This window comes from Glycine soja, chromosome 12 (genome assembly GCF_004193775.1).
Source record: "Glycine soja cultivar W05 chromosome 12, ASM419377v2, whole genome shotgun sequence".
Classification (NCBI taxonomy): Eukaryota; Viridiplantae; Streptophyta; class Magnoliopsida; order Fabales; family Fabaceae; genus Glycine; species Glycine soja.
This window is the reverse complement of record NC_041013.1, coordinates 43,874,432-43,901,943: the sequence shown is the minus strand read 5'-3', so window position 1 is coordinate 43,901,943 and position 27,512 is coordinate 43,874,432. Positions and strand designations below refer to the sequence as shown.

Below are 27,512 nucleotides of genomic sequence, written 5' to 3'. Positions count from 1 at the left end.
TATTGAAGCAACTCTAAATAAAGAACACCAAGCATACCTGATACATCTGTTATTTGTAGGCATAACAGCATAAGTTTAAATTTAAAAAGAAAATCATAACTTCTAATCTGAAATCTAAAACAGCAAAAAAACGAACTCCTAAAAATTAAGAAATAAGCACTCCACGGTTGTAGCTGTTATTGGCATATTTGCAACAATAATAAGTGGCTGAGATCCATTCATGACATTTTAATTATTACATAAAATAAATCTTGAAGATAAAAACATGTTAGAAAAATATAAGGCGATCGATCCATTCATGACAGTACCGTAAAACCAATGGCTAGTTTCTATCAACTTCAAATCTTCGATTGCAATGCTCTATTAAATTCTTATGGTATCTAAGTAACACTTTCCATCAAGTTTACGAGCAAATCGACCCCTGAAGTAGTCCTCCATTTTAATTCTTTTGAACCGTGCTGGTGTTTGTTCAGTGATTAAGCTAGCCACAGGACCTACCACCACATCTAGTTCAGGGCTGTGGAATGTTGCAATTGAAAGCCTTTCTATTTCAGAGTTCACTGTTGCTCTGTGCTCAATACTTTGGTATATCCCATTGGTTACAATCTGATTCCCACATAAAACATGAAAACGAACATGTCATGTGATGTTAAACAGCATAAAGAAAACAGAAAAATGCAAAATATCATCATCAATACCAAAACTATATGTTCAAAATTATTTTTTCCCTCAGACTTTGAATTTTCTTATAGTCATATATCATGATGTACTGTTCTATTCAATTGTGTAACCATGAGTAGGAGTGAGCAATATAGATTGACTGAATTTAATGGCTATAAAATTGAACAGCGATTCGGCAAACTGAACTAAAATGCGTATCGGTTGGGGCGAACTAAACTAAATCGAGTTGTCCAGAACTGTCCCAAATTGCTTCGAACTATTCAAATTGTTCTCAATAAACATTTAATTTTGAAGCTTATTTTTTCACATTTTTCAATCTCATATTTTAGAAGCGATTCAATTTTTAAAAACCGAAGTAAAAAACTAATCATTTCAATTCATTTTTTTATTGACAGCAATTCAATTTTTTAGCGCAATTTAGTTCAATTTGACACCAGTTCAATTCAATTATTTTTTAGCAGTCCTAAGCATGAGTTTAACTCTAACATTTAATGTTTGTTCATGACTAATTCAATTGTAGCTATTTTATACAACATGCTGCTTTTAATCATGTAAGTGGAATTTCATGACTTGAATTTATTTATAAATTTAGTAGTTATGCATTGTTAATATAAAATACTTTTATACAATCAATTAAAAATTATTATTGTTATGATGTTTAAATAGGGGATACGTGATTTAATCCGACCCAATTATATATATTGAATTGAATTTTTTAAGTATTTAGGTTAAATATGATCTAATCTAATTAAAATTCAATCATAAATAGGTTGGGTGACGAGTCTCATTTTTTTTACTAAATCCAACTCAAACTATATAATTAAATTTATTATTATATATAAATTAATAATTAAATAAAAAAACATTAATTTTTAGTTCATATAATTTATTAAAATATTAAAATTATTAGATAAAATCTGATTCAATCCATACCATTCATGATTTTTTTTCTTTTTAAGATTGTTGTTTTTATCTTTATCTTGATTTTGTTTATATTAGCTCAAACTAGTAGAATATTTTATTTCTATCTAAAACAAAGTTATCAATGAGAGATGATAAAATATGAAACAAGCCGGAAGGCCAGAATTCCACCATATGGACATGCTATTGCAGCCTACGGTGTCTCAATAGCGGGCCTCCCTTCACAAAATGCTTGTGGTGGTTGGCAAAAAAATCGTCATGCCATTTCGTCATGGTAGCCATATCGCAGCCATTTAATAACATTGATCTAAAATAAAATATTATAGGAGCATTCAAATAATTAATTCTATTTGTTAAATATTATTACAGATTTTTATCTTTTTTTAAGTGTATTTGATCATTATATACTTATAAAATTTTAAATAAAAATAAATTATTATTCTAATTTTGTTTTATAAAATATTTAAACCCATTAATCCAACCCGATTCAATCATCAGATTGGTTTGGTCGGATCTAAAAAAATACACAAATCTAATTCAACTTATCAAATTTTGATTGGATGGAAGATAATCAAATTCGACTCATAAATATCTTTACTCTTAAAATGTTAAAAGTCAATAAATAAATTTATTTATATAGTATGATAAGTTATTATAATAAATGTTGAGCGGAATTCAAAACTTTTTTTACATGGCGAGTAGATAGCCTCTTTTCTAATTAATTATAGGTAGATGAATGGTTATCTTACCTCAAGTATTTCTCCAATGTTGACAACGAAGGCATTAGGTAGGGGCTTAATAGGAACCCACACACCATCTTTCTTTATCTGGAGCCCTTCTACTTCGTTGACATGTAGGAGGATAGTGAGACCTACTCCATCTGAATGGTTTGTGAGGCCAATAACCTTCTCTGGTTGTGGACACGGAGGGTAATAGTTCATCCTCATCTTTTGTATCTCATCTTCAAATAATTCTCTTATTTCCATTTCTTCTATCTTCAAAGCTTTTCCCATCTGGCCAATAATAGCCATGGCTATATTTTTCATGTTGCATGAGTAAAGCTCTAGAGTGTCTCTGCGTGACAAAGAGCAATGAGTAAGCATGCATGCAAGTATGAATATAATGATATAAACACACTCACACGTGTGTGGCCACACACATATATATAGAAATAGAACCTGAAAGGAAGAGGGAGTTGTGGAAATAAGTGGGGAATTCTCGAGTGAGTTGGAAGGGTTGTCATATAGAACATATCGCCCCAATCAAGTTTCTGGTCTTCACTCACTACATATGCTTGTCCAAATCCCTCAATATGTTGTGGAGTCTGCCAAAACTTTTTCTTCTCTGACATTGGAAGGTTGAAGAAGTCCTGAATCTCCAACTTCAGTTTCTTCAGCAAGGAAGGGCTTACTCCATGGTTTATAAGCTACAAAATAGATATTAAAACTCAAATCAACTTATGATTTGAAGAATATATTGACCAGAATTATCTAATTTCAATGCCTTATTTATAGCTAACTTTTAGTAATGTGTTTTGGTGATGCTCTAAACAAAATGTCACTCTTGCATATTTCTTTGTTGATTTTTTTTATTCGTAGGAATAAAAAAAACACCTATACTAGGGAGTTTATATATAACAAGTCATGCACAAGCTAGACTTTCTTGGTATTTCTTTGTTTTGTTGATTTGGACCAATAATGGTGATATATTTCCATCATTCTATTTAATCTCAAATAAAAATTTTAAACACATATTTTACATTAAAAAAATAATTATAAAAAAGAAAAATCACATGATCAAACAATTAAATGTATAAATAAACGTTAGTGCATGTGTACAATTACAAACCCACGTTTAAAAAGTAATTGAAGGATAAAAGGAGAAAATTAAAGAGATCCACCTGGAAGAATCCCCATTCTTTGCAAGCAAGGTGAAGCTTGTCCAATTCTGAATTCTCAGCTTCTATAGAAAGCAAGTTGTGCATGTCAATAACTGGAATCTCAAGGCTACTCGTACTATTAGTTTCTTCACAGATGAGCACCATGTCTTCATGTTGATGTTGAATGTATCTTTGTGGAACGCTAGAGAAATTCTGTTTAGCCAACTCTTGCACTGATGGCACCAGAAGAGAAGTGGCCAATGGTTTCGTGTTGATCTCTTCCATGGCCTTTGGCTAGCTAGAACACTGGGGGTCTAATGTCCTCTGATGTTCTTCTCAATGTAATAACGAATAAAAAGAGTCTTCTTTCCACGCTCTCCAAGAAAAGTTTTTTTCTTTTTAATGTACCCTGGCGGTATGTTATAATTATAAGACAATATTATCATAAGAGCTATTCACATGAAAGGTTGAAAACATTTCTAATATTTTATAATTATTATAAAAATAATTTTTTATTAAATATAACCATCTACGGTTAAATAATATAATTGAAAGTCTTTTACAATGTCAACATATTTATTAATTTAGACACACATATATACATATATATGAATTGTTTGTCTTTTTATTTTTTTACAACAGTGACTGTGAATATATGAACTTAAAATTTTGTATATCTATCCAAACCTTTACCACTTGTCAATCCTAGTAGGTAAAAAAATGTAGCAATGTTATTTTTATTGAAATACTATTTTTTACATTAAAAATATTTTTAATAGTTATAAAATGAGTAATACTTATTTCTAGTCTCTTAAAATAAAATTGTTTCCTTGACTTGTTATTTATATGTGTCTTTTGTGTGATATTTATTTCTATAAACAAGTTACTAACATGAAATAAATTTTTTAATAGAATAAACATCACACAACATTTCTACAAAGAAAAGAAAATAGAAATTTTTTTTATTCATAAATGTCGAACTCAAATACCATGGGATTAAAACAACTCACACATGCCACGATAAAATAATTTTTTTATAAGAAAATAATTTTTAATAAAAAAATTGCTCTCATAATTATATATGATGGGGTCACTAAGTTTTTAACATAGTGATATTAGATCATGCCATGAAATTGCTTAAGTAGGATCTTAAAGTTAAGCACTTTGAAATTACCATAAGAACAAATGGGTTTATAAAAGTTACTTATATAATCAACTATTACCTTAAAAAAATATATAAGCAATTATTACTATGATTATTTAACTATTAAAAATTATTTTTTAAAATGAAATTGAGAGTTATTGCATGAGTACACAATTAAAATTGAACCCATTAAATATAAGTTTTTTTTACTCATGACATTAGTGTTCACCAATTCAATATCACAAACCTACAACTTATTGGTTAACTAAATATAAGCTAAAAACATAAGTTGGATTTTGCTATTTGAGTAAAAATTAGCCATTAAAAATTAGTCTGTTTTGGTATCTTATAAGATAATAAGAGACTCAAAAGGTCCAACACAAATGGCGTACATAATTGGATTCTTTTAAGTATATTGTTTGAAGTTGAATTCTAGACCATGTATATGAAAAATAAAATATTGAAAGAAATAAAATTTGATTCAATAAACTCTACGTCTCCATGATTTTTAGTAACTTTTGAGTATGAATATATCCTTGATAAAAAAGATATTGGGAAAAGAAAGTTACGAGCTCAAATTAAAGTCTAGAGACACTGGTGGATTAGATGAAACAGTATTGTATTTCGTAATTAGGTTAGAACAATTAACTGCAAAATCCTTTTAGAAATGGGCTATATATTCTCGACAATATGCATCAACTGTTTTTTACATTTGGCTTATGGTGGCTAGTATAGAGGGCAACCAACATTTGAATAATACTAAGAAACAAAAATTCCGACTCACCCTACTCAGATGAAATAAAATTTTGCATCAAAGTCTTGATGTTCCTAATCCTACCGATCGGGGCAAACGTGAGGAATAGGGATAATGATAAAAGCTGACAGAGTGATTACTCATCTTACTATTTAAAACTTTATGTTTCAACTTTCAACATAAAATATCACAAAAGCTTTTTGAACAATAAAAATGGACAACAACTAATTAACAAGAATCATTCAAGGTGTTGAAATTGATAAAAGTTAGATGATTAAGGCTTACCTAACGAAAGTAGAACTCTTTGCTTACAGTATAAAAGCACAAAACTATACCGAAAAGTACATCATTGTCAATGGGGATGGCTATATCTAAGAGGTTTCTGCACCTCGTTACTTAAATGCTTAAGCCTAACGAAACCAAGTGTCCGCCTGACAACATTTTTGGACACTTGAAGATCATAAGTGTTACACATGAATTTTATTGATATTTATTAGACATTAGTCAATCATAAGTGTTTCACATAAGTTTTATTAAGATTTGATCAATTATATTTGGATATTATTAAGTCTTAATCAATTATTAGTGTTACAATTTTATTTTATTAGACATTATTAGGTCTTAATCAATTATTAGTATTACACTTAATAATCTTATTAGGTCATAATCAATCATCAATGTTACATTTTAATCTTAGTGGATCATTATTAATAATTAGTGTTACACCGGTGATTTATTTGAACTTAATCACTCATCAATTGCTAAACAACAAAAATGTTTTCTTTAACTAGTGACTGAAATAAATTCAATCGCTACTCAGTGACAGACCGAAGTAGAATAAATTGTTGGGCCAATTTATAAAATGGTCACCAATTAGTTGTCAATTTTTCAAAATTTTAAACCATGTTACGACTGAATATCAACCTTTAAATCTCTATTGTGTTCGGATACTATTTGACTAGTATATATTTATAACTATTCATAAATGTGTGTTCGGATACTATTTGACAAAATTATTTTTATAAAATTAATGTTAAGGTGAAATAATATATGTTTAGACTTTTTTACAAGATAACATGTATCTTTTGGCTAGAGATAGTTTTATTTGAGTTTGAATAATTATTATGAATAATAAATTTATTTTGATGTCATTGATGTGAACTTATATTTGAAATCATTGGTTAAACTGTATTTTTAGAGTCAAAATCAAAACTATTAGTTAAAGCGCGACAACTCATGTCTACTACTCTTTGTTAGTTTGCATGTGTTTTTATAAAGTAAAAATATTTTTAATTAAAAATGTCTTGAAACTTTTAAATGACTAGATAATTTATATAATAAAAAGCTAAAACCTTTGCGGAATTTTTTTTAATAATTTCTAAAGCAAGTTCTGATTAAACAGAACAATAAATATACAACAATTTTCAAAAAGATTATTCAAATGCAATCGTAATCGACAAACAAAATATGATGGATCGGTTAAAAGAGAAAAAAATGATCAGTTAGGCTAGGTTTTAATGATTATCAGTTTTGCAAAACTTTAATTTCTTTTACTTTGTAATAGTGCATTTAAATAAATAATTTAAGTGAATACTTGTTCAATAAGATTCCATTAAATGAAAATTTGTATTATACATTTAATCATAAATTATTAAAATACATTTCCATAAGTTACAATAACTTAATAGAAAAAAGTTAAAAAAAAATTTAAGAAAATCCTAAATCAATTTTATAGATTCACTCAATCAGATTCTCTGTAAACTCTTTCACACACTCCACCATGACAAATCCAAAATCTTAAGTCAGTGAAAATAAATTATAAAAAATAAAATTAATGAATTCAATTATATAAATATAGATAAAATAAAATATAAAAATATAAATTTTATTTATAAATTTAATAAATTTTAAAAAATGAGGGTACAACTGCATCTCCTTGAAGCCAACGTAGGTCCGCCACTCCATCTTTCCTTATCTGAAGACCTTCAACTTCATTGGATTGTAGGAGAATAGCGAGTCCAATTCCATCTGAATGGGGAGTGAGGCCAATAACCTTCTCTGGTTCAGGGCATGGTGGATAATAATAGTTCATCCTCATCAGTTGTATCCCATCTTCAAATAACTCTCTTATTTCCCTTTTTAGATGCATCTAAAGTCTGGAATCCAGAAGCCAACAGAAATTAAGATGTGTATTATACATTTAAGAATTAATTTGAATGATAAAGAAATAAAAGAGACCTGGAAGAATCCCCATTCCTTGCAAGCATGGTGATTGGTGAAGCTTTTCCAATTCTGAAGTACCAGATTCTACCGAAAGCAACCTGTGCATGTCAATAACTGGAATCTCAAGAGTACTATGAGCTTCTTCAGGGATCATTAGCATCGCTTTAAGTTAACGTACGTTAGTAGTGAGGGTATGAGATCGACTCGACGTTGTGAATACTATAATAGTATAATGCATGTTTCTTGTAGTGATTATTGGAATCACAGAAAAAAATAATATATATATATATATATATATATATATATATATATATGTGTATATTAAAACTAAAAGCAAAAATTTATTCAGACAAAAAAAATATATTCAAACTTAAATAAAAATATAGAAAGCTATGTAATATATAAAACGCACACAAAGCACAATTTTATTAAAATATATTGAAAAATAATAATAAATTTGATATTCCACCAAATAAATCATGATAAGTAGATTAAAATATAAATGAAAATGAGATTATTAAAAACTTAATTAGAATGCACTGATAATATAAATACTTTATAACTTTTTATGAAATTTTTTATAATAATTATTAATTTTATAATAATTATTTTAAAAATTACATTTAAGATGATTTCTAATTAATTATGATACGCATTCGCTCAGGTCATTACATAAACTATTGTAATTGGAAATAAATTCATCTAACCTACATATTTTGATCATATATAGTAGGATACGTATTAGACTATGGAGAATTTAAATAATTTATATAATCCAATTACAAGGATAATAGCAAATTATCAAGGGGTGCACTTGGGCAACACCCTGAGAATATAGAATAACTTAATTTTAAATAATTTATATAATCCAGTTACAAGGATTTATAATACAGCAGTACTGAATTTAATCACTTCAAAATTAAGTTATGCTATATTCTCAAGGTGTCTAGGTAAGACTTTCCATCAAGTTTACGAGCAAATAGGTTCTTCAAAAACTCCTTTAATTCGATTCTTTTGAACCGTGCTGGTGTTTTTTCAGTGATCAAGCTTGTTGCAGGACCTATCACCCCATCATGTTTTGATGTGTGGAATGTTGCAATTGAAATCCTTTCTTTTGCAGAGTTCACCATTGCACGATGCTCAACACTTCGGTATATTCCATTACTTATAATCTGCCATGTAAAAGTAAAACAATGCAAACAAAACCAAAATCAACCAGGGGTCACGAGTTAACTTGGATCAAGTTTAATTTATCTACTGATTTTGCATGTTCTTCGTATGATCATAGTTTAATTCATGTGACACCAGCAGCTAGAATCAATCTAAATTATATACAGGGAGATTTGTAAACTTACACCCTTATCTTATAGGTGAGGTATGTTACCAAGTTAAATTTCAAATATATTTTAAGATAATATATCCAAGGTACAACTTGTTAATGTATTTTTTCTAAAAATAAACAAATGTATACGTTGCTTATTGATTCACGCTAACAAAGTCCTCTTATTTATATTTAATTTTAAACAAAATTACAATTTTAAAATATTAATTAAAGCACTGGATTGTCTTAGGTAAGCCAGAATTTGGAGGCGAAAACTAATAAATTTCATCTAATTGGTGACATCTACTATATTGATTGAGCAACCACCATGACCATGTCAAACGGCTGGTTGCTTCTTATTAGTTCTGAGCAATAGTTATGTGTTCTTTTAACTAAATTAAAGCCACTTACTCAACATACTCAATTATATTAATGAATTTTCAGGAAATTTCTTAAACGACATTATAAATCTGAGATGAGAGATGTGAATGGAATATAAGTAAATATATGAGAAAATAGGTTATATATTTACAGTGTAAAAAATCTTTTTATATTATTATTCAATCATAAATCATGGTGTAGGGGTGACAAAGCAAATTAATCATGTCAGTATTGGTTGTCATTAGTTCACTAAAAATGGACCGGGGTGGATTGGTCCGCCTTCTAATGGTGGACTAAAATTTTTGGTCTGCCTGCCTTAAGGATAGATTGGTGGACCGGTCCATCAAAAATAAAATAAAAATACTTTATTTCATAAAATTAACCCGAATGAATAAATTTATTTTTTTCTAAAAGAAACAAATTTAGTTTTAAAACATAAAGTATATTAATTTTTTTTCTAAATTTAATTTTAATATAAATTTTCCTATAAGTATTATAGAAATTAAATTTATGAAATAATATAAAAACAATAACAAATATGTATTTTGATTTTTGAACAATACTATAAACTTAAAAAAAATACAAAATAACAACTCAAACCCTAAACATCTACTAGTATTTACATTTTCATAAAAAAATTATAACAGGTTAACAGATTAGGTAGAACGGGTCACGATGAGTTGATAGGTTGGATTCTCCATCCCACTCCAAATTCATAACAGACTAATAGGCGGATCCGTTTTACTTTCTTATCATGTATATATTAAATTTGTTAATTTTTATAATAATTATTTTAAAAGTGATGTTAACACTAATTTATGATTGATTTATAGTGGATAATCATTTAACTCTAAATATATTATTACCTCGAGCATGTCCCCAATGTTTATAATGAAAGCATTAGGCAAGGGTTTGATAGGAACCCACATGCCATCTTTTGTTATCTGGAGCCCTTCTACTTCAGTGACTTGTAAGAGGATAGTGAGACCAACTCCATCTGAATGGGGTGTGAGGCCAATTACCTTCTCTGGTTGAGGACATGGTGGGTAATAGTTCATCCTCATAGACTGCATACCATCTTCAAAAAACTCTCTCATTTCTGTTTCTTCCATCTTCAGAGCTTTTCCCATTTGTTCAACAACAACCATGGCTAGTTTTTTAAGTTCCTGTGAGTAAATTTCTAAGGCGTCCCTGCATTACAAAGAGCAGTGACTCTAGCTTGGCATGCAAGCTCTTTGAAATATGAGTATGATCATGTTTTGATAAATTTTTCTATAAGTAGTTATTCAAAAGAAAATATGAAGAAAAAATAAAATCAGTTTCTCATGAACTAAAATTAGTTTATGTATAAGTTAAAAATCAACTTTTAAATGAACTAATATAAGATAATTTTTACAAATTATCTCATACATAAGTTAATTTTAACTTGTAAAAGAAATTAATTTTAATTTTATTTCTTATTTTCTTATCCTATTAGTACTTACAAAGAAATTTATCTTAACAAAACATGTATTCGTAGAGAGAGGGGAAGAGAACCTGAAAGGAAGAGGGAGCTGTGGAAATAAGTGGGGTATTCTTAAATGTTTTGGAAGAGTAGTCATAAAGAAAAGGTCAGCCCAATCAAGTTTTTGGTCTTCACTCACAACAAATGCTTGTCCAAAACCCTCCATATGCTGTGGACTCTGCCAAAACTTTTTCTTCTCTGACATTGGAAGCTTGAAGAAATCCTGAATCTCCAACTTTACTTTCTCCACCAAGGATGAGCTAACACCATGGTTTATCAGCTACAAGGGAATTAACATTTAAGTAATAAATCAATTCATAATTCCAAAATTTGAATTTAGTATATACATATGGACATGGGTTCGAATCCGGAAACAGCCTCTTTGCATATGCAAGTGTAAGGCTGCGTACAACATCCCTCCCCCATACCTTCGCATAGCGAAGAGCCTCTGGGCAATGGGGTACGAAGTTTTTTATATGGACAGAAGTTAAATGCAGTTCCTTAAGTATTTTTGATATTGTTCTCTTATCAGAATCAGAGTTTTATTTGGATAACCTATGCTATTATATAATACAAAGTACAAAGCTTTATTGTGAAAACTACTTATATTAAACTTCAATTCTGAGTAGAGAACAATACGAAAAGTACTCAAGAAATTATATTTAAATTTTCTCTAATACATATATAATTTTAGCTTTGAAGTGATTCGACTGATTTCTATCATGTATCTACAATTTCTAGAGTCCAGAATCAAACAGAAAGATGTGTTACAGACTTACAGCTATAAAGGAATTGAAGGATAAAGAGAAAAAAAGAGACCTGGAAGAATCCCCATTCTTTGCAAGCAAGGTGAAGTTTATCCAATTCTGAGCTCCCAGATTCTTCAGAAAGCAAGCTCTGCATGTCAATAACTGGAATCTCAAGGCTACTATTAGCTTCTTCAGAGAGGATCACAATGTCTTCTTCATGTTGAGGTTGAATGTATCTTTGTGGAACATTAGATATCTTTTCTTTAGCCAATTCTTGAACTGATGGTACCAAAAGAGAAGTCCCTGATAGGTTCTTGGTGATCTCTTCCATGGCTTTACTATGTCCAATGTTTTTTTTTCTCAAAATAAAAAAGTTTAACAACTCAGGTCTTGTTCTTGTTCTCCCCACACCTACCCCCCATAAATCCCGAAAATGATTAAATACAGACCCAAAGTTATCTCACTTTAGCACGATTGATACATATGTAATGGTTTGATAGTGGTTTGTGAGGACTTTTGGGCAGACTGATTTGGAATATTTTGAGCACAATTATGTTAAGGAATTGGTGGGCATGATCTTGAGTCAAAGTGGGGTCTTAAATTTGACAATTGTATGCTGTAATTAAAAAATGAAACCAAATTGTCGGCTCAATAGTGAAAAGTCAAATTTGTTAGATCGGATTTCCACGATCACTTTGTAGATTTAGTTTTTGTCAATATGTAATTTTTTTTCCATTCACTCATTGATATTTAAATTGTTAAACATCAAGTGTTAGTAAGATGGCATGCGTATTTGAGCAGCATATGCGACAACAATGCAGTGATTTGTGAAAGTAGGCTACTAGTATAGTCTCTATATCTTCATCAACCACTTCCTTGCACCAACAAAAAGATTGGTTGGATTGATAACAAATATACTAATATTTCTATTTAATTTTCAATGTTGATATAAAAATTTTGTCAATAATTAATTTATTCTTGTAAACGTTCTTAAGACCTATCCTAATCGTAATCTTAATGAATACTTGGAACTCACTTTCATCAATAAAAAAATCAATGACTTCCTTGCACATTTTTTAATGCTGAGAGTTGGGTGAAATTCATGAGGTATTATATTTGGATGTATTCAAGGTTTAGGTGGTCAATAATTCTAGTGCCATCACTTTTAGATTCTTTATCATATTTATCGTGTTCGCCATCATACTTTTCTTATGGCTTACACGCCCTTGACCCATAAAATGAAACAGAAAGGGGGTGAAGGATAAATAAAGAAAATTCTCTTAGACCAAAGAAAATCCTTGCACCAACAAAAATGTCGCTGGATTCTCTTCTCCTGTCATTGAAGCTAATGTAATATACTCTCTTAGACCAAAGAGACTAATGTAATATGAAAATTCTTCCTGCAATCAAATGGAAAAAAATAAATAAAGAAAAGCAAATCTATCTATGGTATATAAAAAGAAAATAGATTGAGATTGTACATACCTCCTTTTTCTTAACTACTAATAGTGGCATAAACTTTAACTTTTCGTACAATTTTCTTAAGAAAATTCAAGACAGATTATTTAAAAAGATTTACGACAAAAAGTAAGATATTGTTCCATCACTCACTTAAGAATCTTACGGATATAAAAGTTTCTGAGTTTTTTTAAAAAGAGAGAGAAAACAAATTATACTATCTTTCTTTAAAAAAAAAGTAATTATTATCCATTTTTTATTTTTATTTTTTAAAATTACACCTCTCTCTCTCTCTTAGGGGTGGTTTGGTACCAATGAAGAGGAGAGAAGAGGCTAGGATTGGAGACGATTTCCGATGATTTTGGGAAACATGCGTGGTTTGGTTGCGCATAAGAGGATGAAAATTTTCTAAAAATCTGGTGGGTTCCATAGTTAACATTATCCCCTCTAATTTGAGAAGATTGAGGAAGATTTGAGCATAAATTGGCATCTTGTTCCATTTTGTTGCTTGGACTTGCTATTACTGCTCTCTTTTTCACGTTTTCTAATATAATATTATTAAAATAAAAATAAATAATAATAAAATAATGTTTATAATAAAAATAAATAATAATATACTATTTAATATTAATTTTTCTTCTCTTATTTTTTTACTTATCAAATCACTTTAATTCAATTTCTTTTTTTATTATATTTCTCTTCCATTAAATCACCACCATTTTTACTCTATTTCTTATTTATATCTCTTCTTTTTCTCTTTTCATCTATTCTCTTATCTTCTTTCTTCACAACTAAACAACCACTAAAAGATTAATATGTATTACCTATATTTTAATGTAAATGAGTTTATTAGTATAGATATACAATCATCAAACATGTGGATTAATTAACACAAACTTATTCAAACTTAATAAATGATCATGATTTTGAGTCCTCGAGTATATGGTTTTAAAAACAGAATTTTATCTCATCATACCTAACTTGAGCAAAAATGTTTCTCCACAAGGATACTTTTAGTTCATAAAAGTGAACTTTCAAATAAGATAGGATAACATTTTGAGGATATATTTAAATAATTAAAAATTCATTTTAAAACTTTTAAATAATTTATAAAAAAATGCATAATTATGAAAAAAGCATTCTTAAAATACTTTTCTCTTTTTCACAACCGCTAAGATTACCAATAACTAATTTTGAAAGTCATATTAGCAATTTAATAATTAAAAAATATATTTTAAATATTCATACAATGGCTTTAGAACTACCAATGAGATATAACTAAATTGGAGAAAAAGAATGCATAAGTATTATAAATTTATGTAAATTTATGATATTATCTTTGATTTTTTATGGATAAAAAATATATAATCACTTTTCAACTTCATTTATAATCTTTATTATATACATTTTAACATTTGAAGACCGATAATACAATCTTTATTATATACATTTTTAACAATTGATGACCGACAATACAGCTCAAAATCAGTCATTAGTAATCATGAAAAGAGATAAATTAAACTTAAAAAGCTTTTATGTTAACTTCAATACCCTATGTTGGGAAATAGTTTTATAAGATATTATTCCTGCTTTTTTTATAACAAGAGCTTTATAAATGCATTATATAATTTACTAAATACACAAAACATGTTATTTTATTTGTAGTTCATTCGAAATGTTAAATTCAATTCTGATATTACATTCTGGAAAGAAATTCCAAATACTTAAGCAAAGCAAACACAGTTTTACTGAACTCTAAATCAACTTATTGAAATAAAAAGTGTCATACAAAACATCATAATTCACAAAAATAAAAGTTGAAAATAACCATAACAGCTATGCGAATCAAAATTTACGTAAAAAATGATCCTAGGAAACCCATATTTGAACATCCCCAACCGTAAATATCCCCAAAGCAAGATAAGCACATCAACAACATTGGCCCAAGCTATATCCACACAATACAGTGACAATTTACAGGGAAAAAAACAAAATAAACTTTAAAGCAGAACATTGGTTCTGAAACTATCAAATCTACTGTGGTCATCCACCGTATCGAATCAAACGGACCAACCCTTAGTTGCCATCATTTATCCGACTGTTTTCATCTTCTACCAGCTTGTAGATGCTGAAATGGCTGACCCTGATCTTCCACTCTCCTTTAGTGGGATCATATGATACAAATTCAGCACCTTGGTCCTCAGTCTTTCTCTTGAGCATCTCCTTGTATTTCTCGATCTTTGGCCCTTCTGTATACTGATGTCCAGTTTTTTTGTCGAAACATTTTATGTTGAGTAGTGTAACCTCAGCAGGCTTATTCAGCCCTTGTCCCACAGGGGGTTTCTTTGAATCATCCATGTATACAATCACCTCCCGGTTGTTAAACTGAATGAGGGACTCGAGATCGAGCCCTCGTATGTCCGTCTCACCCAAGAATCTGATGCTGCCATAACCTTGCCTTCCAACCACGAAGTCCTTAACATGACTGCAGAATCCAGGTTCAGCTCTTTCTTTGGCTGCCAGTTCATGTATCCGAGGCAGTGTGTAGTAATCAGATCGCCGCAGTTTTGGCATTAGTGCCTCAACGTCAGCTCCATGTTCATATACAATGGCAGCCTCACCAGCTCTGTGACCTCTGAGTGTCTTGTACACGTCCGCCTTTTGTGGAGAATGATCTTCATTGCTCCCATTGGATGTTGGCTTTGTCGATATAGGCTGAGCTTGCTCCTTGACAAAACCATTTTCTACAGCACTCTCTGGAATTATTCACAGAAATTATGGCACGGGAATTAGTGGGAGTAGTGAGGGGGCATTTTAATGATCCATCATTTATAAATTAGTTTAATCACAATGATTGGATAATACTTGCATTACCATTAACAGCACAACAACCAAAGTCCAATCAATGCAAAATAACATTATAGAGAAGATCAATAAACTAAATCTATCTTTTATGACTAAACTAAATACTCGAAATTCATAAGGAGCACGTACTCTCTTTATATTTATCCTGTGAAGTGTTTCTATCAGGTGTTAGAGAAGATCAATAAACTAAATCTATCTTTTATGACTAAGCTAAATACTCGAAATTCATAAGGAGCACGTATTCTCTTTATATTTATCCTGTGAAGTGTTTTATCAGGTGTTACAGATGCATCTTTAGAGATATTTCCTGAACATGGCATTTAAAAGGGAAAAAAAGGCATGTTTGTCAGCACATTTTATGGTAAAAGGTTTTTTTTAATTAAAAAATATATCTAAAAAATTAAGATAATTAGATAAGTTCATTAAAAAAAGAAAGGCTATGAGTAGCTTTTGAATATACATACACATGTGCATGCATATAAACATGCACATGTGCATGCATATAAAGTAATTTATGAAAGTACTTCTAACTACAGTTGTAGGATTTAGACACTACTCATCCAGGAGGTTTTCAAAAACAATTTGAATACTCTATTCTATTCCATCATAGCAAACACTGGAACACATCTTTGGAAGACATACATTAACCAACATACTGAATGAATACTCTATTCCTACAACTCGAGTAGGAGTAGGACAGAACACTACATACAATCAATAAAAAGATTTTACCATTCTCATTCACTGGGATGGATCTATCCTTAAATGTTGATGCCTTCTCAGAAGCCTTTCCTGGCCACTGCTCCACGGGACAAATTATCAACGCCCTTGGATTTTCCCTAGGAATGAACAGAGCATCAGCCTTGGGTGTTGTTGGAGTATCCTCATCATCACTAAAGAATGCAACCTGCAAGAGAACACAGTAGTTAAGGCATACCAGATTTAGCTCCATGAAGGATCATGCCCAAACTAGCCAGAAACCTAGATTAAAAATAGAGCTACAAATACTCGCCTTTGGACCATCATTCTTAGAATGATATTTCCTGACAGGAAGCCTTATTCGTCGTTGTGAGAGATGCCGAGATGTCAATAAAGACGATATTCTAACAGGAGCAGGTTTGTCTAGGGCCTGAAATGAGGAGTCATTTGCTTTATTGAAACTCAAACTACTCAAACATTGATGATAGTTTGTTGTTTGGATGGACAAAATAAAAATCAACAAAATCAAAAGTTAAAACCAAGAAAGAGCATTTACAGGCATGCTAGAGATTCCATATTGAATTGAAGGAGTAGTTCCAACTCGACCAATTGACATCTGAGGCAATGCAGGAAGTGTTCCAAATGGATTTGTATTCGGAACTGCTTGTACAGCCACAGAACTCAGGGGGGTAGAAGACCTGTCAAACAAAAAAAAATCCAAAATAATTAAAAAAACAAATACAATCTCCAATCTCATTTAAAAAAATACATATTAACACAAATACACAACTCGGCTCCAATAACAGTACATGTATGATACTCCTAGAATCATATCCCAAGAGTATCCTCCAAAATTTTTCTTTATTGACTGATGTTTGAGATACAGCTCCCATACTTTCAATAGGATTAAAATTGCATACAACTCTATCCTTTCCTTTGTATCCTTAGAGCTATAGTAAATGAGACATTTATTATAGAATAATATCCAAACTCATTTTAAAAAGGCTAAACTGACCATTTTACTCCTTTATTTATTTTTATCAAAATGATTCTGTATCTTTTAAAAAGTTCAATTTGGTCCTCTATCTTATTTAAAAGGTTTAAAATTATCCTTTATCCTTTAAAAAGTTAACTTTGGTGCCTCATCTTATTCAAAAGGTTCAAAATGGTCCTTCAACTATTTAAATATATTCAAAATGGTCCTTTATATGAGTATTAAAGGACAAAATTGAATATATTTAAATAGTTGAAGAACAATTTTGAACCTTTTAAATAAGATAAAGGATCAAAGTGAACTTTTAAAAGATAAAGGGCTAAAGTGAACAAAATAAATAAGATAAAAGACTAAAATGGTCATTTAGCCTTTAAAAACAAAAACATATTAAAACAAATACACAACTCAGCTCAAATAACAGATACACATCCAAGGAGTATCCTCCAATTTTTTCTTTTATTGTCTGATGTTTGGAATAAAGCTCCTATACTTTCAATAGGACTAAAATTACATACAACTCCATTTTTTCCTTTGTGAACTTAAAGCTATAGTAAATAGTAAACATTTATATAGAGCCAAGACTTCTATCAAACGAGTATCCGTTACTTCTCATGATTGCCTACTATGATTTATGTTAAGTATTTTTCTTAAATTCATGTCTTTGTATTTAGGTTATATATCATATCTTGAATATTTAAGAATTTCCTGTATCCATGTCACATAAATACCTGTATCATATTAATGATGTGGGGACTTCGTGTGTTAAAAGTCACAGTCCCTTGGTCACTCCCAAAAGGTAAATTGTAAAAACAATTTGAGCTAAATGCAAGACTTAAAAATAATTGTAACTTACACAAGTCCAAAATTATTCTGACCAAACATTCCTGGAGTGCCACCGAAGCTGCTTGCACCAACTATTTAAGACCATACAATAAAATAGTCATTCAAAATATTAATCCTTCAATCATTGCATGAAACAAAACAAATAGTATAAGCATTATATAATATATTGAACTGACCAGGTTGTGTCTGGCCAAAGTTGCCAAAGCCAAAAGCACCACTCGACTGAGCAGGTTGTGCAGATTGAAAAGGTGTTGAAATGGACGGCTGCAGTTATAAAAGTCAAACAAAAGTATTAGAAAGTCAAAATGCAGTACAAACTTGAGCGTTTATTATCTCACAGGGGAAATCCACTATACATGCATATATAAGACAAAGGAAACTTGAAAATGGACAAAAAGATGCTAAGTTTGAGCACAAATATCCAAAAGTAAATTAGTTATTTTAAAGGATCTTCAATTTTTCCCTGTAAGTTCTCATATCAATAACACAAATAAATTCAAAGGTGCAATGTGCTCCCCGTAATGAAATAAACAATGCTCTATGCCAGATCTACAGGTGTAAATCAATCAAGTTGAAATATCCTCGCAACTGAAGTTTGTTTGAGTATTGCAGTATATAAAAAATTCCAACAACCAACTCTCCCAAATGCTCTCTGGCTGCTAGGTAGAGACCTTGAATGGTTTTATATCTAACGCATGCCCTATAGCAAGAAAGTTTGAACCACACACCCAATTGTGCTGAAACTTAATTTTAATCAGAAGAATGGAGTAACTCGAGATTAAGCTCCTAAAATCTTGATCATAGAGACTTTAATACCTTATCAAGGTTTAATCCTCACAAAAGCACAAGCTGTTGGGTAGTGACACACAAGTATGATTTTATATCTAAGATGAACGACATTGGAATTGCTAAGGTTGCAAATAACTTGTTTCATGTTTAAATAGTATAGTCATATTTCGTACAACCACTGGTTTAGAGATGGTTTTACCCTTTTACTGAAATTTTATTTTTTAATGGAGCACAATTGAGTTGACCGATCTATATTGCCAACCCTGCTTAATGAGATAAGTCTTTATTATTGTTGTTGTTGTACTACTCATCTATATTGCCAACCCTGCAAATATCTATATGCATTTTTATAGAATACTTACATAATGTTCGATAAGTTTGTAAAGTATAAAGCTCAAATATGGCTCCAATTTATCTTGGCTCAAACAAATAGTGATTTGAAAGTATAGTATGCAAAAAACATCAAATTCAAATGAAACTACGTACCGCTGTTTGACCAAAACCTGTAAGATTATTAGAAGTGAGTGGTGCACTTGATGAGAAAATACTTCCAACAAGCCCAGAAGAAGGTGAATTGAACAAACTTGGTTGACTGAAAGAAGGTGTAGTAGTCTGTCCAAAGGGGGATGTATTCTGTCCAAAAGCAGAAGCTGTCTGTCCACCTGTAGGGGCTGCAGAACTAAATAATGGGGATGACAGTGTGTTGCCAAAAATGCTATTGCCAAATGGTGAAGATGTAGCCTGAGTAGGAGCAGTATTAAACAGGGATGGAGATTGCCCAAAGCTGGGTGTTGAAGAAGAGTTGGCTCCAAATGGAGATGGGGTTGAGCCAAAAAGAGAAGGTGCTGCTGCTGATGTTGAAGAACCAAAAGCTGATGAACTGAATGCAGGAGTAGCCGAAGTTCCAAATCCAGAAGAAAAAGGTGAACTCTTTGGCGCAAAAGGGTTAGAATTAGGTGTTGTGCTAGAGAAAGGATTGGCTGATGATTGACCAAACACTGGTGAAGGAGAAAAGGCATTTGTCGGTGTCGTAGACGAACCAAAGCCTGTCAATCCGGTTGACAGCGCAGAGGGAAGTGGTCCACCTAAATTTGAATTATATAATAAAGTTAAGATCATCATACCACAATGAAAGCCAGAAGATGAAGAATTATCGAATTATTTATAATTTATAATAAATAAATAAATAAAAACCTTTATCTCCCAATTGATAGTCCTCCCATCTTAGTTCCTCGTGACTTTTGTCTTTGTAAATAGGCATGGCAGATATGGACTCCAATTTTGCAGTCTGTCCAGAGGTACCACTATCTGCTTCAGTTGTTGCTGTGTAACTAGCTACTCTACTTCCACCCCGTTGTTGACCTCCAAAACCTGACTGCCCACCAGTATTTCCAAAAGTTGATGTCGGAGTTTGGGATCCTGCAAGAGAAAATGTAAAGATGATGTTCAACTACATTTGCAAAAGATACTGAAGTTCCTTGTATCTTGAAAATAGAATATCAAAGTCAAAATTCTAATGGTTCTTGAACTCACCAAACGCTGAACTTTGACCTCCAAAGGGTGAGGCTGTACTCCCAAATGGGCTGCTGTTACCAAATGCAGAAGACGATTGACCAAAAGCTTGAGGAGTGGATCCAAAACTAAATGCTGGGGTACTAGAGGCCCCAAAAGCAGGAGTACTAGAGGCCCCAAATGGACTGCTTGAAGTGCCAAACGCAGATGTACTTGATGAACCAAACATAGGGTTACTTGAAGCCCCAAATGCCCCCCCACTACCAAATACAGGAGTACTTGACACCCCAAATGCACTCCCTGCGCTACCAAAAGTTGGACTTGAGGTTGAACCAAATGCAGGGGTGCTAGTTGCACCGAATGCAGGACTGCTTGTAGCACCAAAAGCAGGGGTGCTAGTTGCACCAAATGCAGGGGTGCTTGTTGCACCAAATGCAGGGGTGCTCGTTGCACCAAATGCAGGGGTGCTCGTAGCACCAAATGCCGGAGTGCTCGTCGCACCAAATGCTGGCTGAGATGATGCACCAAAAGGCGTTGAGGAACCAAATATGCTGCTTCCAAAAGCTGGTTGTGATGGCTGAGCGGCACCAAATGGACTTGTTTGAGTAGGAGTAGATCCAAAGCCTCCAAAGGCAGGCTTCTGACCAAAAACCGACGATCCTAGAAAGCAAGAGAATCAATTCTCAGATTTAATCACAAAACTGTCAGATAACATAATGAAAAGAGGAAGAAAGCATGTCAAACAATACTAATGGTCACCATAGATGTATAGAACTCAGGAATTCAATAAATCAGTTGTTAAGCTGTGTAATTTTCAGTGTTCAAAGAGAAAAGCAAAGACAATCTAATGAATAAACTAGAGAAACAACTAGCAGTAAATGAAATGAAAAATGGATTCCATTCCATTCCATGCACACATACCACCAAACGATGACGATGAACTACCAAAAGCAGGAGTTGAAGATGACCCAAAAGCGGGTTGTGAACTACCGAAAGCCGGTGAAGATGAAGCACCGAACGGAGAAGCCGGTTGAGCTGTTCCAAACACCCCAGTGGACGTACCTCCAAATATGGAACCACCGGTTTGCGAACCAAATGGAGCTGTACTACCAAACGGCTTAGGAGCAAAAGGATTGCTACTCGAATTGGTCTGTCCAAAAACCGATTGAGAGCCGAAAGGGCTCGACGATGACTGCCCAAAAGCTGTTGACAGAATAATTTCCATTTATCAATCCAAGAATCAAAATCCTCACCCTCATACACACTCAATAATAACAAAAACAACAAAGAATAATAACAATACTACTAAATGATAAAACAGTCATTCTCCAAATTCAACAAATGAACCCACAATAAAGCTAATCAATGCACGCACAGCATAATAGAACAGAAGAGGAGGCAAAACTTACGGTTTGAACCGAACATCCTTCCTGAGAAGCAAGGTAGTAAAAAATGGAGATCTGAATCGCAAATTCGAATGATTCTACGATTTTGCGAACTAGATCAGGAGCAGGATCTTCTTTTCGCGAGTCGCTCGCTCTGCGAAAGGGAAAAAAGATAAGAAAAAAGAGGTCAGGTTTGAAGCCTCTCTTTGGCGAAAGAAACCCTAATTTACACGAATCTCTCTCTCTCTCTCTGTTTTCTGTCTTTCCGGCGAGGCGACGCAAAATAAGGAGGAGAGGAGGTGACTGTTGATCGGAGAAGATGAAGCTAAGCTAAGCTAAGCTAAGAAGGGTTTTTCTTTTTCTTTTTTGGTGAAACGGAGTATTTTTGGATGAGAACGGTGTTGGGCCTGCACCTAAATGGGTCCAGTCTTATATATAACAAAAACTATAACAATTTTATATTTATATTTATTTATTTAAATATAAATATAAACGACGCGTAGCTTAAAAATTCAGCAGATAAATAAACAAGGTTTTTGTATTATTAGTAAGGTTTTATCTTATATGGCAACAAAGATTATAGGAGGGATATTTTTTTCCCCAGTTGAATCAGCTTTTGATATATTAATTAATGATTAATGTTCATTTTTAAAAAATAGAAGTTGCCTGGTTTTATTTAGGTTATTGGAGAAATTTTTTTTTCCAATTGAGGCAGCTTTTGATATATTAATTAATTACTAGTGTTCATTTTAAAAAAATAGAAGTTGCTTGGTTTTCGATTAATTTTTTGTAAGGTGACATAATGTCTGCATATAAATGTAAACGACGCGTAGCTTAAAATTTCAGCAGATAAACAAAACAAGGTATTATTTGATATAACAAGTTAACAACAAAGGCTACTGGAGGGACATTTTTGTTTTTTATTCTCCAGTCGCGTCAGCTTTTGATAAACTATTATTAATTAATGTTCATTTTTTAAAATAGAAATTGCTTGGTTTTTATTTTTATTTTTTAAAGTGACCCTGTATTTGTTAGAAATTCTTTTTTGGAGCACATTAAAAAGGTTTAATATGATATAATTTATTCATTTTAATATAATAAAATAAAGCACTTCTTTTTAAGAAATTGATAATTTTTTATCGTACTTTTTCTCCTCAAAATATATATAATCTGATCATTATTTAATAATTTCTTAATTTTTAAATCATTACTTTAGTATAATTCCCTATATGTTTTTTTAAATGAGTGATAGTATATTTATAATCTTTTTGTTTTGGGAGGTTTTTCCTCTAATAATTTAGTTTTTCTAAATATGTTTTCTTTTCTTGAGGATCATTTATTGAGTTGATTGTTTCAAACAAATGATCCTATTTTTTTAAGACATTGATTTCATGAGATGACTCATCATTAAGAAAGAAATATTTTCATGTTCGATTTGGTTAGAGATTGAGAGGAAGATTCTTTATCATATTCTATTTTCATGTTCGATTTGGTTAGAGATTGAGAGGAAGATTCTTTATCATATTCCTCCTCCGATGTTTCTACTAATATAGTTAGTATATTCTTCAATCGAATAAGGTTTAAATATTGAATTTTTTTTCTTTAGCCTACAATAAATTTCTATATAACTTGAGTTTCTACAATTGTAACAAATTGTTGATTGTTTTAGAAAATTAGTTCAAAAGTGAAAAATTAACTATAACTAAAAATTCGTAGTTAAAAATTGAAAATTTAGTTTATTAAATTATAAATATTTAATAAAATAAACTATTGAAGTGATAAAAACATGTAAAATGATAAAAAAAATAATAAAATCATGATTTGTTTAAAAAGGATAATAATTTTTTTTGATAAATATATTAAAAATAAAAGAAAAGAAAATATACAAAACTAGAAACTAGAATCTAATATTTTTAAAAATGTTAATTCAAATAGTGTTAAAAAGCATTAGAACTATTAAAAAAACTTGTTTATCAAATAAGCAAATAAGTTTTCAGCTAGTAAAAAAGTTAGAAACTAACTAAAATGTCTTGACAAGCACAATTTTTATTTCATGTTTAACAAATAAAGTTTTTCAAACCCAACGATCAAATTCAAACTCCAAGTCAATTAAAAATAAAATGCAAGAAATTTATATTGATTTGTCTCAACCATCGAGACTACGTTTAATTCTTGACAAATTATCAAGTTCCACTAACTTCAATAAGTTACTATCGTCTATGACTTCTTAACTCAAGTTTTACTCCAAATTTGTTACAACTAGTATTTTTTTGTCCTATTAAGCCATTATCGGCTCTAATACAAATCAAAAGATTTGTTGATTTGATTGCACAATAACTAACACTCTATCGTCTTATAGATGAATAAAAAAATTTAGCACTTAATCTTTTCTCTCAAGATGAACAAAGTATTTTGAGAGCTTTTTTAAACTTTACAAGAATGTACGGAAAGAGCTTGTTACAAAAAGAATTTGAATAATGAGTGATCCATTTTTTCACGTTTCATGTCTTCAAAGCTTCTAGTATTTATATGTTTCCTTCAATCAAGTATTTTTTGTCTCTAAATGGACATATTTTATCTTTTAAGCTTGCATCTAAAGAAATTGGTTTTTTGGACATTAAATGCACGAACTTCTTCATGCTTGAAAATCACTTTTTGTCGCTGGCGCAATGAACACTATATTAAGAAATCACTTCCTTTTGTGTCAGAACAGACCTATGCAGCAAAACTCTTCTTTTGATGGCGATTAAGGAACTTTAAAATTTGACTTCATTTATTTTTCATAAGATTCAACAGGGAGAATGTCTCTACAAAACATATCTCAGAGAGTATTGAGTGAAGTATTAAATGACAACTCTAATGTCGTATCAGATCATGATTTCATCTTACTCCCGTTTGAAACATGAGATGCAAAACATGTTCTGATAGCGCATAAGACACAAGTTTTAATTTTTCTATTTGTTTAAATCTTATAAAAATAATTAAGGGTTTTGATTCTTCAAAATATAAATATTTTTTTACCTAACACATATGTATAGGTTGTGATTGAATCATTATAAAAATCGTTATACACTTTTCTCAACCCTTCATCTTTTACCGTCTTATTCTTGGTTCTTAATATGTTTCAATTAGTTACAATTGATTAATCAATTGTACCCGTCTCATGAATGGAATTCTTTCATCTTAGATTTGAAAATATTTTATTAGTGAATGAAATAGTCTGCATATCCTATCAAAGTGTTGAAACTTACAAGTCATCAAATACTAAACACAAAATGAGTTTGAAAAGAAAATTGAATTTTTGAAATAATTCCAACCAAATATTTTTCACACATTATATATAAAAGATGAATTGTTTCTTCTTGAAGGCAAGAGAGTATGATTAAACTTGGAAATAAATAAGCAGAAAATCACTTGGTCTTCTAACTGCACAAACTAATCTCAGGGGCAATTGGAAAACTAATCAGTGATAAAATATATTCTCATTTTTCTAGTGACCCTTCTAAAGCGACTTTCAATAAAAGACACCATAGGATATGTTGAAGCACCTACCCAAAAGCTTCAACCAATTTGAATTCTTTTGGAATGTAAGCTCGAGCTTTCTCTGCCTTCACAAGATCGAGTTGATACCAGGCACTGATAAACCCAGAAACAGAACCAGTTAATTAGTTAAATCCCCATCCTCAGAGAGAAATAATAGTAACTATATATAGAAGATTTGTTACACTTGCCTGCCTCTAAATACCCATGGCGGCTTTCCATACCCAGATGAAGATTTTGCCTCTACAGCTTCCATAAAGTCTGAAAACAACACATTGAAAACCAAATTGAACATAGAGACTCAAATTTGTCAGAAACAGATTATCACTTGTGCTAATCGATTATCACAGTTTCAGTGAAAAGTAGTGATGATAATTATTACATTCACAGAATAATCAGTAACATAAAATTACAATGAGAGAAACTAATGAATGCATTAACATTAGGAGGCCAGAACTTACATGATTGAGTTTGATGGCTGTAGAAATGAATGAAAGAAGCAAAAGGGAAGTTGTGGCTATGGATTTTAGCCCCAAGGTGCAGTGAATGAATATGGAATTGGTGAAAATATGGTGAGAGAAGAAGAAGAGTGGTAAGGTTTGGCACAAAACTGAAATATGCGGAAATGAATGAATGGATAAACCAAAACACTTCATCCTCAGTGTCCTTTTGTTTGGACATAAAACTATACATGGACAACGTTTGGCGCCAACACAAGTGAAAAAAACACGCACCCTTGACCGTGACGTGTCTTGCATGCGGTAACAAAATGATTTTTCATTTTTTCTTTTTTTTTGTGTGTAGAATTAGGAAAGGTATTTTAATTAGTACGTTGAGAAATTAATTTCTTTTGAAGTAATGATGGCTAAAGTAGATTTCATTTATTTTACAAAATTAGTAATCTTTGATTAAAATTTAAAATAAGGCATAATTTATTAATGGATTTTTTTATTAATTCATTTTCCACGGTAATGTAATAATATTTTCTTTATTTTTGAAAATATAAGAAATAAATTATATATATATATATATCATATAATTTATTTATTTTAATTTTAAGTCTTCATAATAAGTCTCTAAACATGTAGTTTGTATATTAATTTTTTTTTTACAAAGATTATGAATGTCTTTTAATCAATCCAGAGACTAATTTTATTTATTATGTACGATTATTGTTGGTAAATACAAATTATATAGGATAAGAATCGAATATAAATTATTTCATTAAATAAACTATTTCATCAATTCCTTGGTTGCTTTTATATTAATTTGATTAGTTGTATTACAATATCACAATATGTATTTGTTTCCTTCTCGCAAGTGTCTAGCTTTGTAGCTTGTATATTGATTTGCTTGGATAATTGAGAGTACCGCATTAACTTGCCAAAATATACGTCTACCATTAATTTCTTTCTACCTCTTTTTATTTTATTTTTTTTGTCTTTTTTGTGCGACAAGTTCTGCCTTTGCTCTACCTACAAGGCAATGATATAAATCGATTACTGGATCCACACAAAGTAATGTATCTAGATTTTATTTAGTTGTAGCAACATTTTTGTGCCTCTTGTTTGCCACCAGAATCTAAGGAAGATCGTATTTGGGCCATTCATCTATGATGTAATCAATATATTATATGCATGCCATACCACTAAAGACTTAACAAAGAAGAACTAACCAATTTCATGATCAACTTTACCATCATCTCTCACACGAATTCTTTTTGCGACGACGCCAACACAGTACACAGTTAATTAAAACTGTAAAATATATTGAATAGTAATGATAGAAATAATAAAATTTTGCTAAAAAATTATTTTAATATTATCTTAAGTTTTTAATAAATTATATTTATAAATAATTTATGTTTACA

General features: G+C 30.8%; 4 protein-coding genes across 4 annotated transcripts; all 4 read right to left on the bottom strand.

The window, feature by feature from the left end:
- Window positions 1–145: 145 nt before the first annotated feature.
- On the bottom strand, window positions 146–3,884 carry LOC114379534 (protein SRG1-like). Its single transcript, XM_028338216.1, has 4 exons — window positions 3,503–3,884; window positions 2,781–3,028; window positions 2,352–2,676; window positions 146–606 (listed from the first exon to the last, which is right to left on the bottom strand). Exons 1-4 carry the CDS (start codon window positions 3,764–3,766, stop codon window positions 364–366), a joined length of 1,080 nt encoding a protein of 359 aa, XP_028194017.1. The 5' UTR covers window positions 3,767–3,884; the 3' UTR covers window positions 146–363.
- A 4,459-nt stretch (window positions 3,885–8,343) lies between these two features.
- On the bottom strand, window positions 8,344–12,078 carry LOC114378231 (protein SRG1-like). The gene is made up of 4 exons (XM_028336786.1): window positions 11,628–12,078; window positions 10,841–11,088; window positions 10,171–10,495; window positions 8,344–8,774 (listed from the first exon to the last, which is right to left on the bottom strand). Exons 1-4 carry the CDS (start codon window positions 11,886–11,888, stop codon window positions 8,532–8,534), a joined length of 1,077 nt encoding a protein of 358 aa, XP_028192587.1. The 5' UTR covers window positions 11,889–12,078; the 3' UTR covers window positions 8,344–8,531.
- A 2,680-nt stretch (window positions 12,079–14,758) lies between these two features.
- LOC114378229 (nuclear pore complex protein NUP98A-like) lies at window positions 14,759–22,503 on the bottom strand. Its single transcript, XM_028336784.1, has 11 exons — window positions 22,127–22,503; window positions 21,639–21,920; window positions 20,739–21,377; window positions 20,400–20,624; window positions 19,692–20,290; window positions 18,593–18,680; window positions 18,427–18,487; window positions 17,136–17,277; window positions 16,893–17,009; window positions 16,613–16,787; window positions 14,759–15,771 (listed from the first exon to the last, which is right to left on the bottom strand). Exons 1-11 carry the CDS (start codon window positions 22,140–22,142, stop codon window positions 15,092–15,094), a joined length of 3,024 nt encoding a protein of 1,007 aa, XP_028192585.1. The 5' UTR covers window positions 22,143–22,503; the 3' UTR covers window positions 14,759–15,091.
- A 2,906-nt stretch (window positions 22,504–25,409) lies between these two features.
- Window positions 25,410–26,335, bottom strand: LOC114379053. Its single transcript, XM_028337606.1, has 3 exons — window positions 26,104–26,335; window positions 25,834–25,903; window positions 25,410–25,738 (listed from the first exon to the last, which is right to left on the bottom strand). Exons 1-3 carry the CDS (start codon window positions 26,333–26,335, stop codon window positions 25,651–25,653), a joined length of 390 nt encoding a protein of 129 aa, XP_028193407.1. The 3' UTR covers window positions 25,410–25,650.
- Between the last annotated feature and the right edge of the window lie 1,177 nt (window positions 26,336–27,512).

Coding starts and splice junctions, on each gene's coding strand:
- LOC114379534 (XM_028338216.1), bottom strand. CDS start 3,766: ATGGAAGAGATCAACACGAAACCATTGGCCACTTCTCTTCTGGTGCCA. Junction 3,029..3,502: donor AAGAATGGGGATTCTTCCAG/GTGGATCTCTTT, acceptor TCTATTTTGTAG/CTTATAAACCATGGAGTAAG. Junction 607..2,351: donor ACATTGGAGAAATACTTGAG/GTAAGATAACCA, acceptor TGTGGGAATCAG/ATTGTAACCAATGGGATATA.
- LOC114378231 (XM_028336786.1), bottom strand. CDS start 11,888: ATGGAAGAGATCACCAAGAACCTATCAGGGACTTCTCTTTTGGTACCA. Junction 11,089..11,627: donor AAGAATGGGGATTCTTCCAG/GTCTCTTTTTTT, acceptor ATTCCCTTGTAG/CTGATAAACCATGGTGTTAG. Junction 8,775..10,170: donor ACATTGGGGACATGCTCGAG/GTAATAATATAT, acceptor TTTACATGGCAG/ATTATAAGTAATGGAATATA.
- LOC114378229 (XM_028336784.1), bottom strand. Junction 17,278..18,426: donor CAGAATAATTTTGGACTTGT/GTAAGTTACAAT, acceptor TTTGTTTGACAG/GTCTTCTACCCCCCTGAGTT. Junction 17,010..17,135: donor ATGGAATCTCTAGCATGCCT/GTAAATGCTCTT, acceptor TCCTCATTTCAG/GCCCTAGACAAACCTGCTCC.
- LOC114379053 (XM_028337606.1), bottom strand. CDS start 26,335: ATGTATAGTTTTATGTCCAAACAAAAGGACACTGAGGATGAAGTGTTT. Junction 25,904..26,103: donor CAGCCATCAAACTCAATCAT/GTAAGTTCTGGC, acceptor TGTTGTTTTCAG/ACTTTATGGAAGCTGTAGAG. Junction 25,739..25,833: donor CCATGGGTATTTAGAGGCAG/GCAAGTGTAACA, acceptor TGGGTTTATCAG/TGCCTGGTATCAACTCGATC.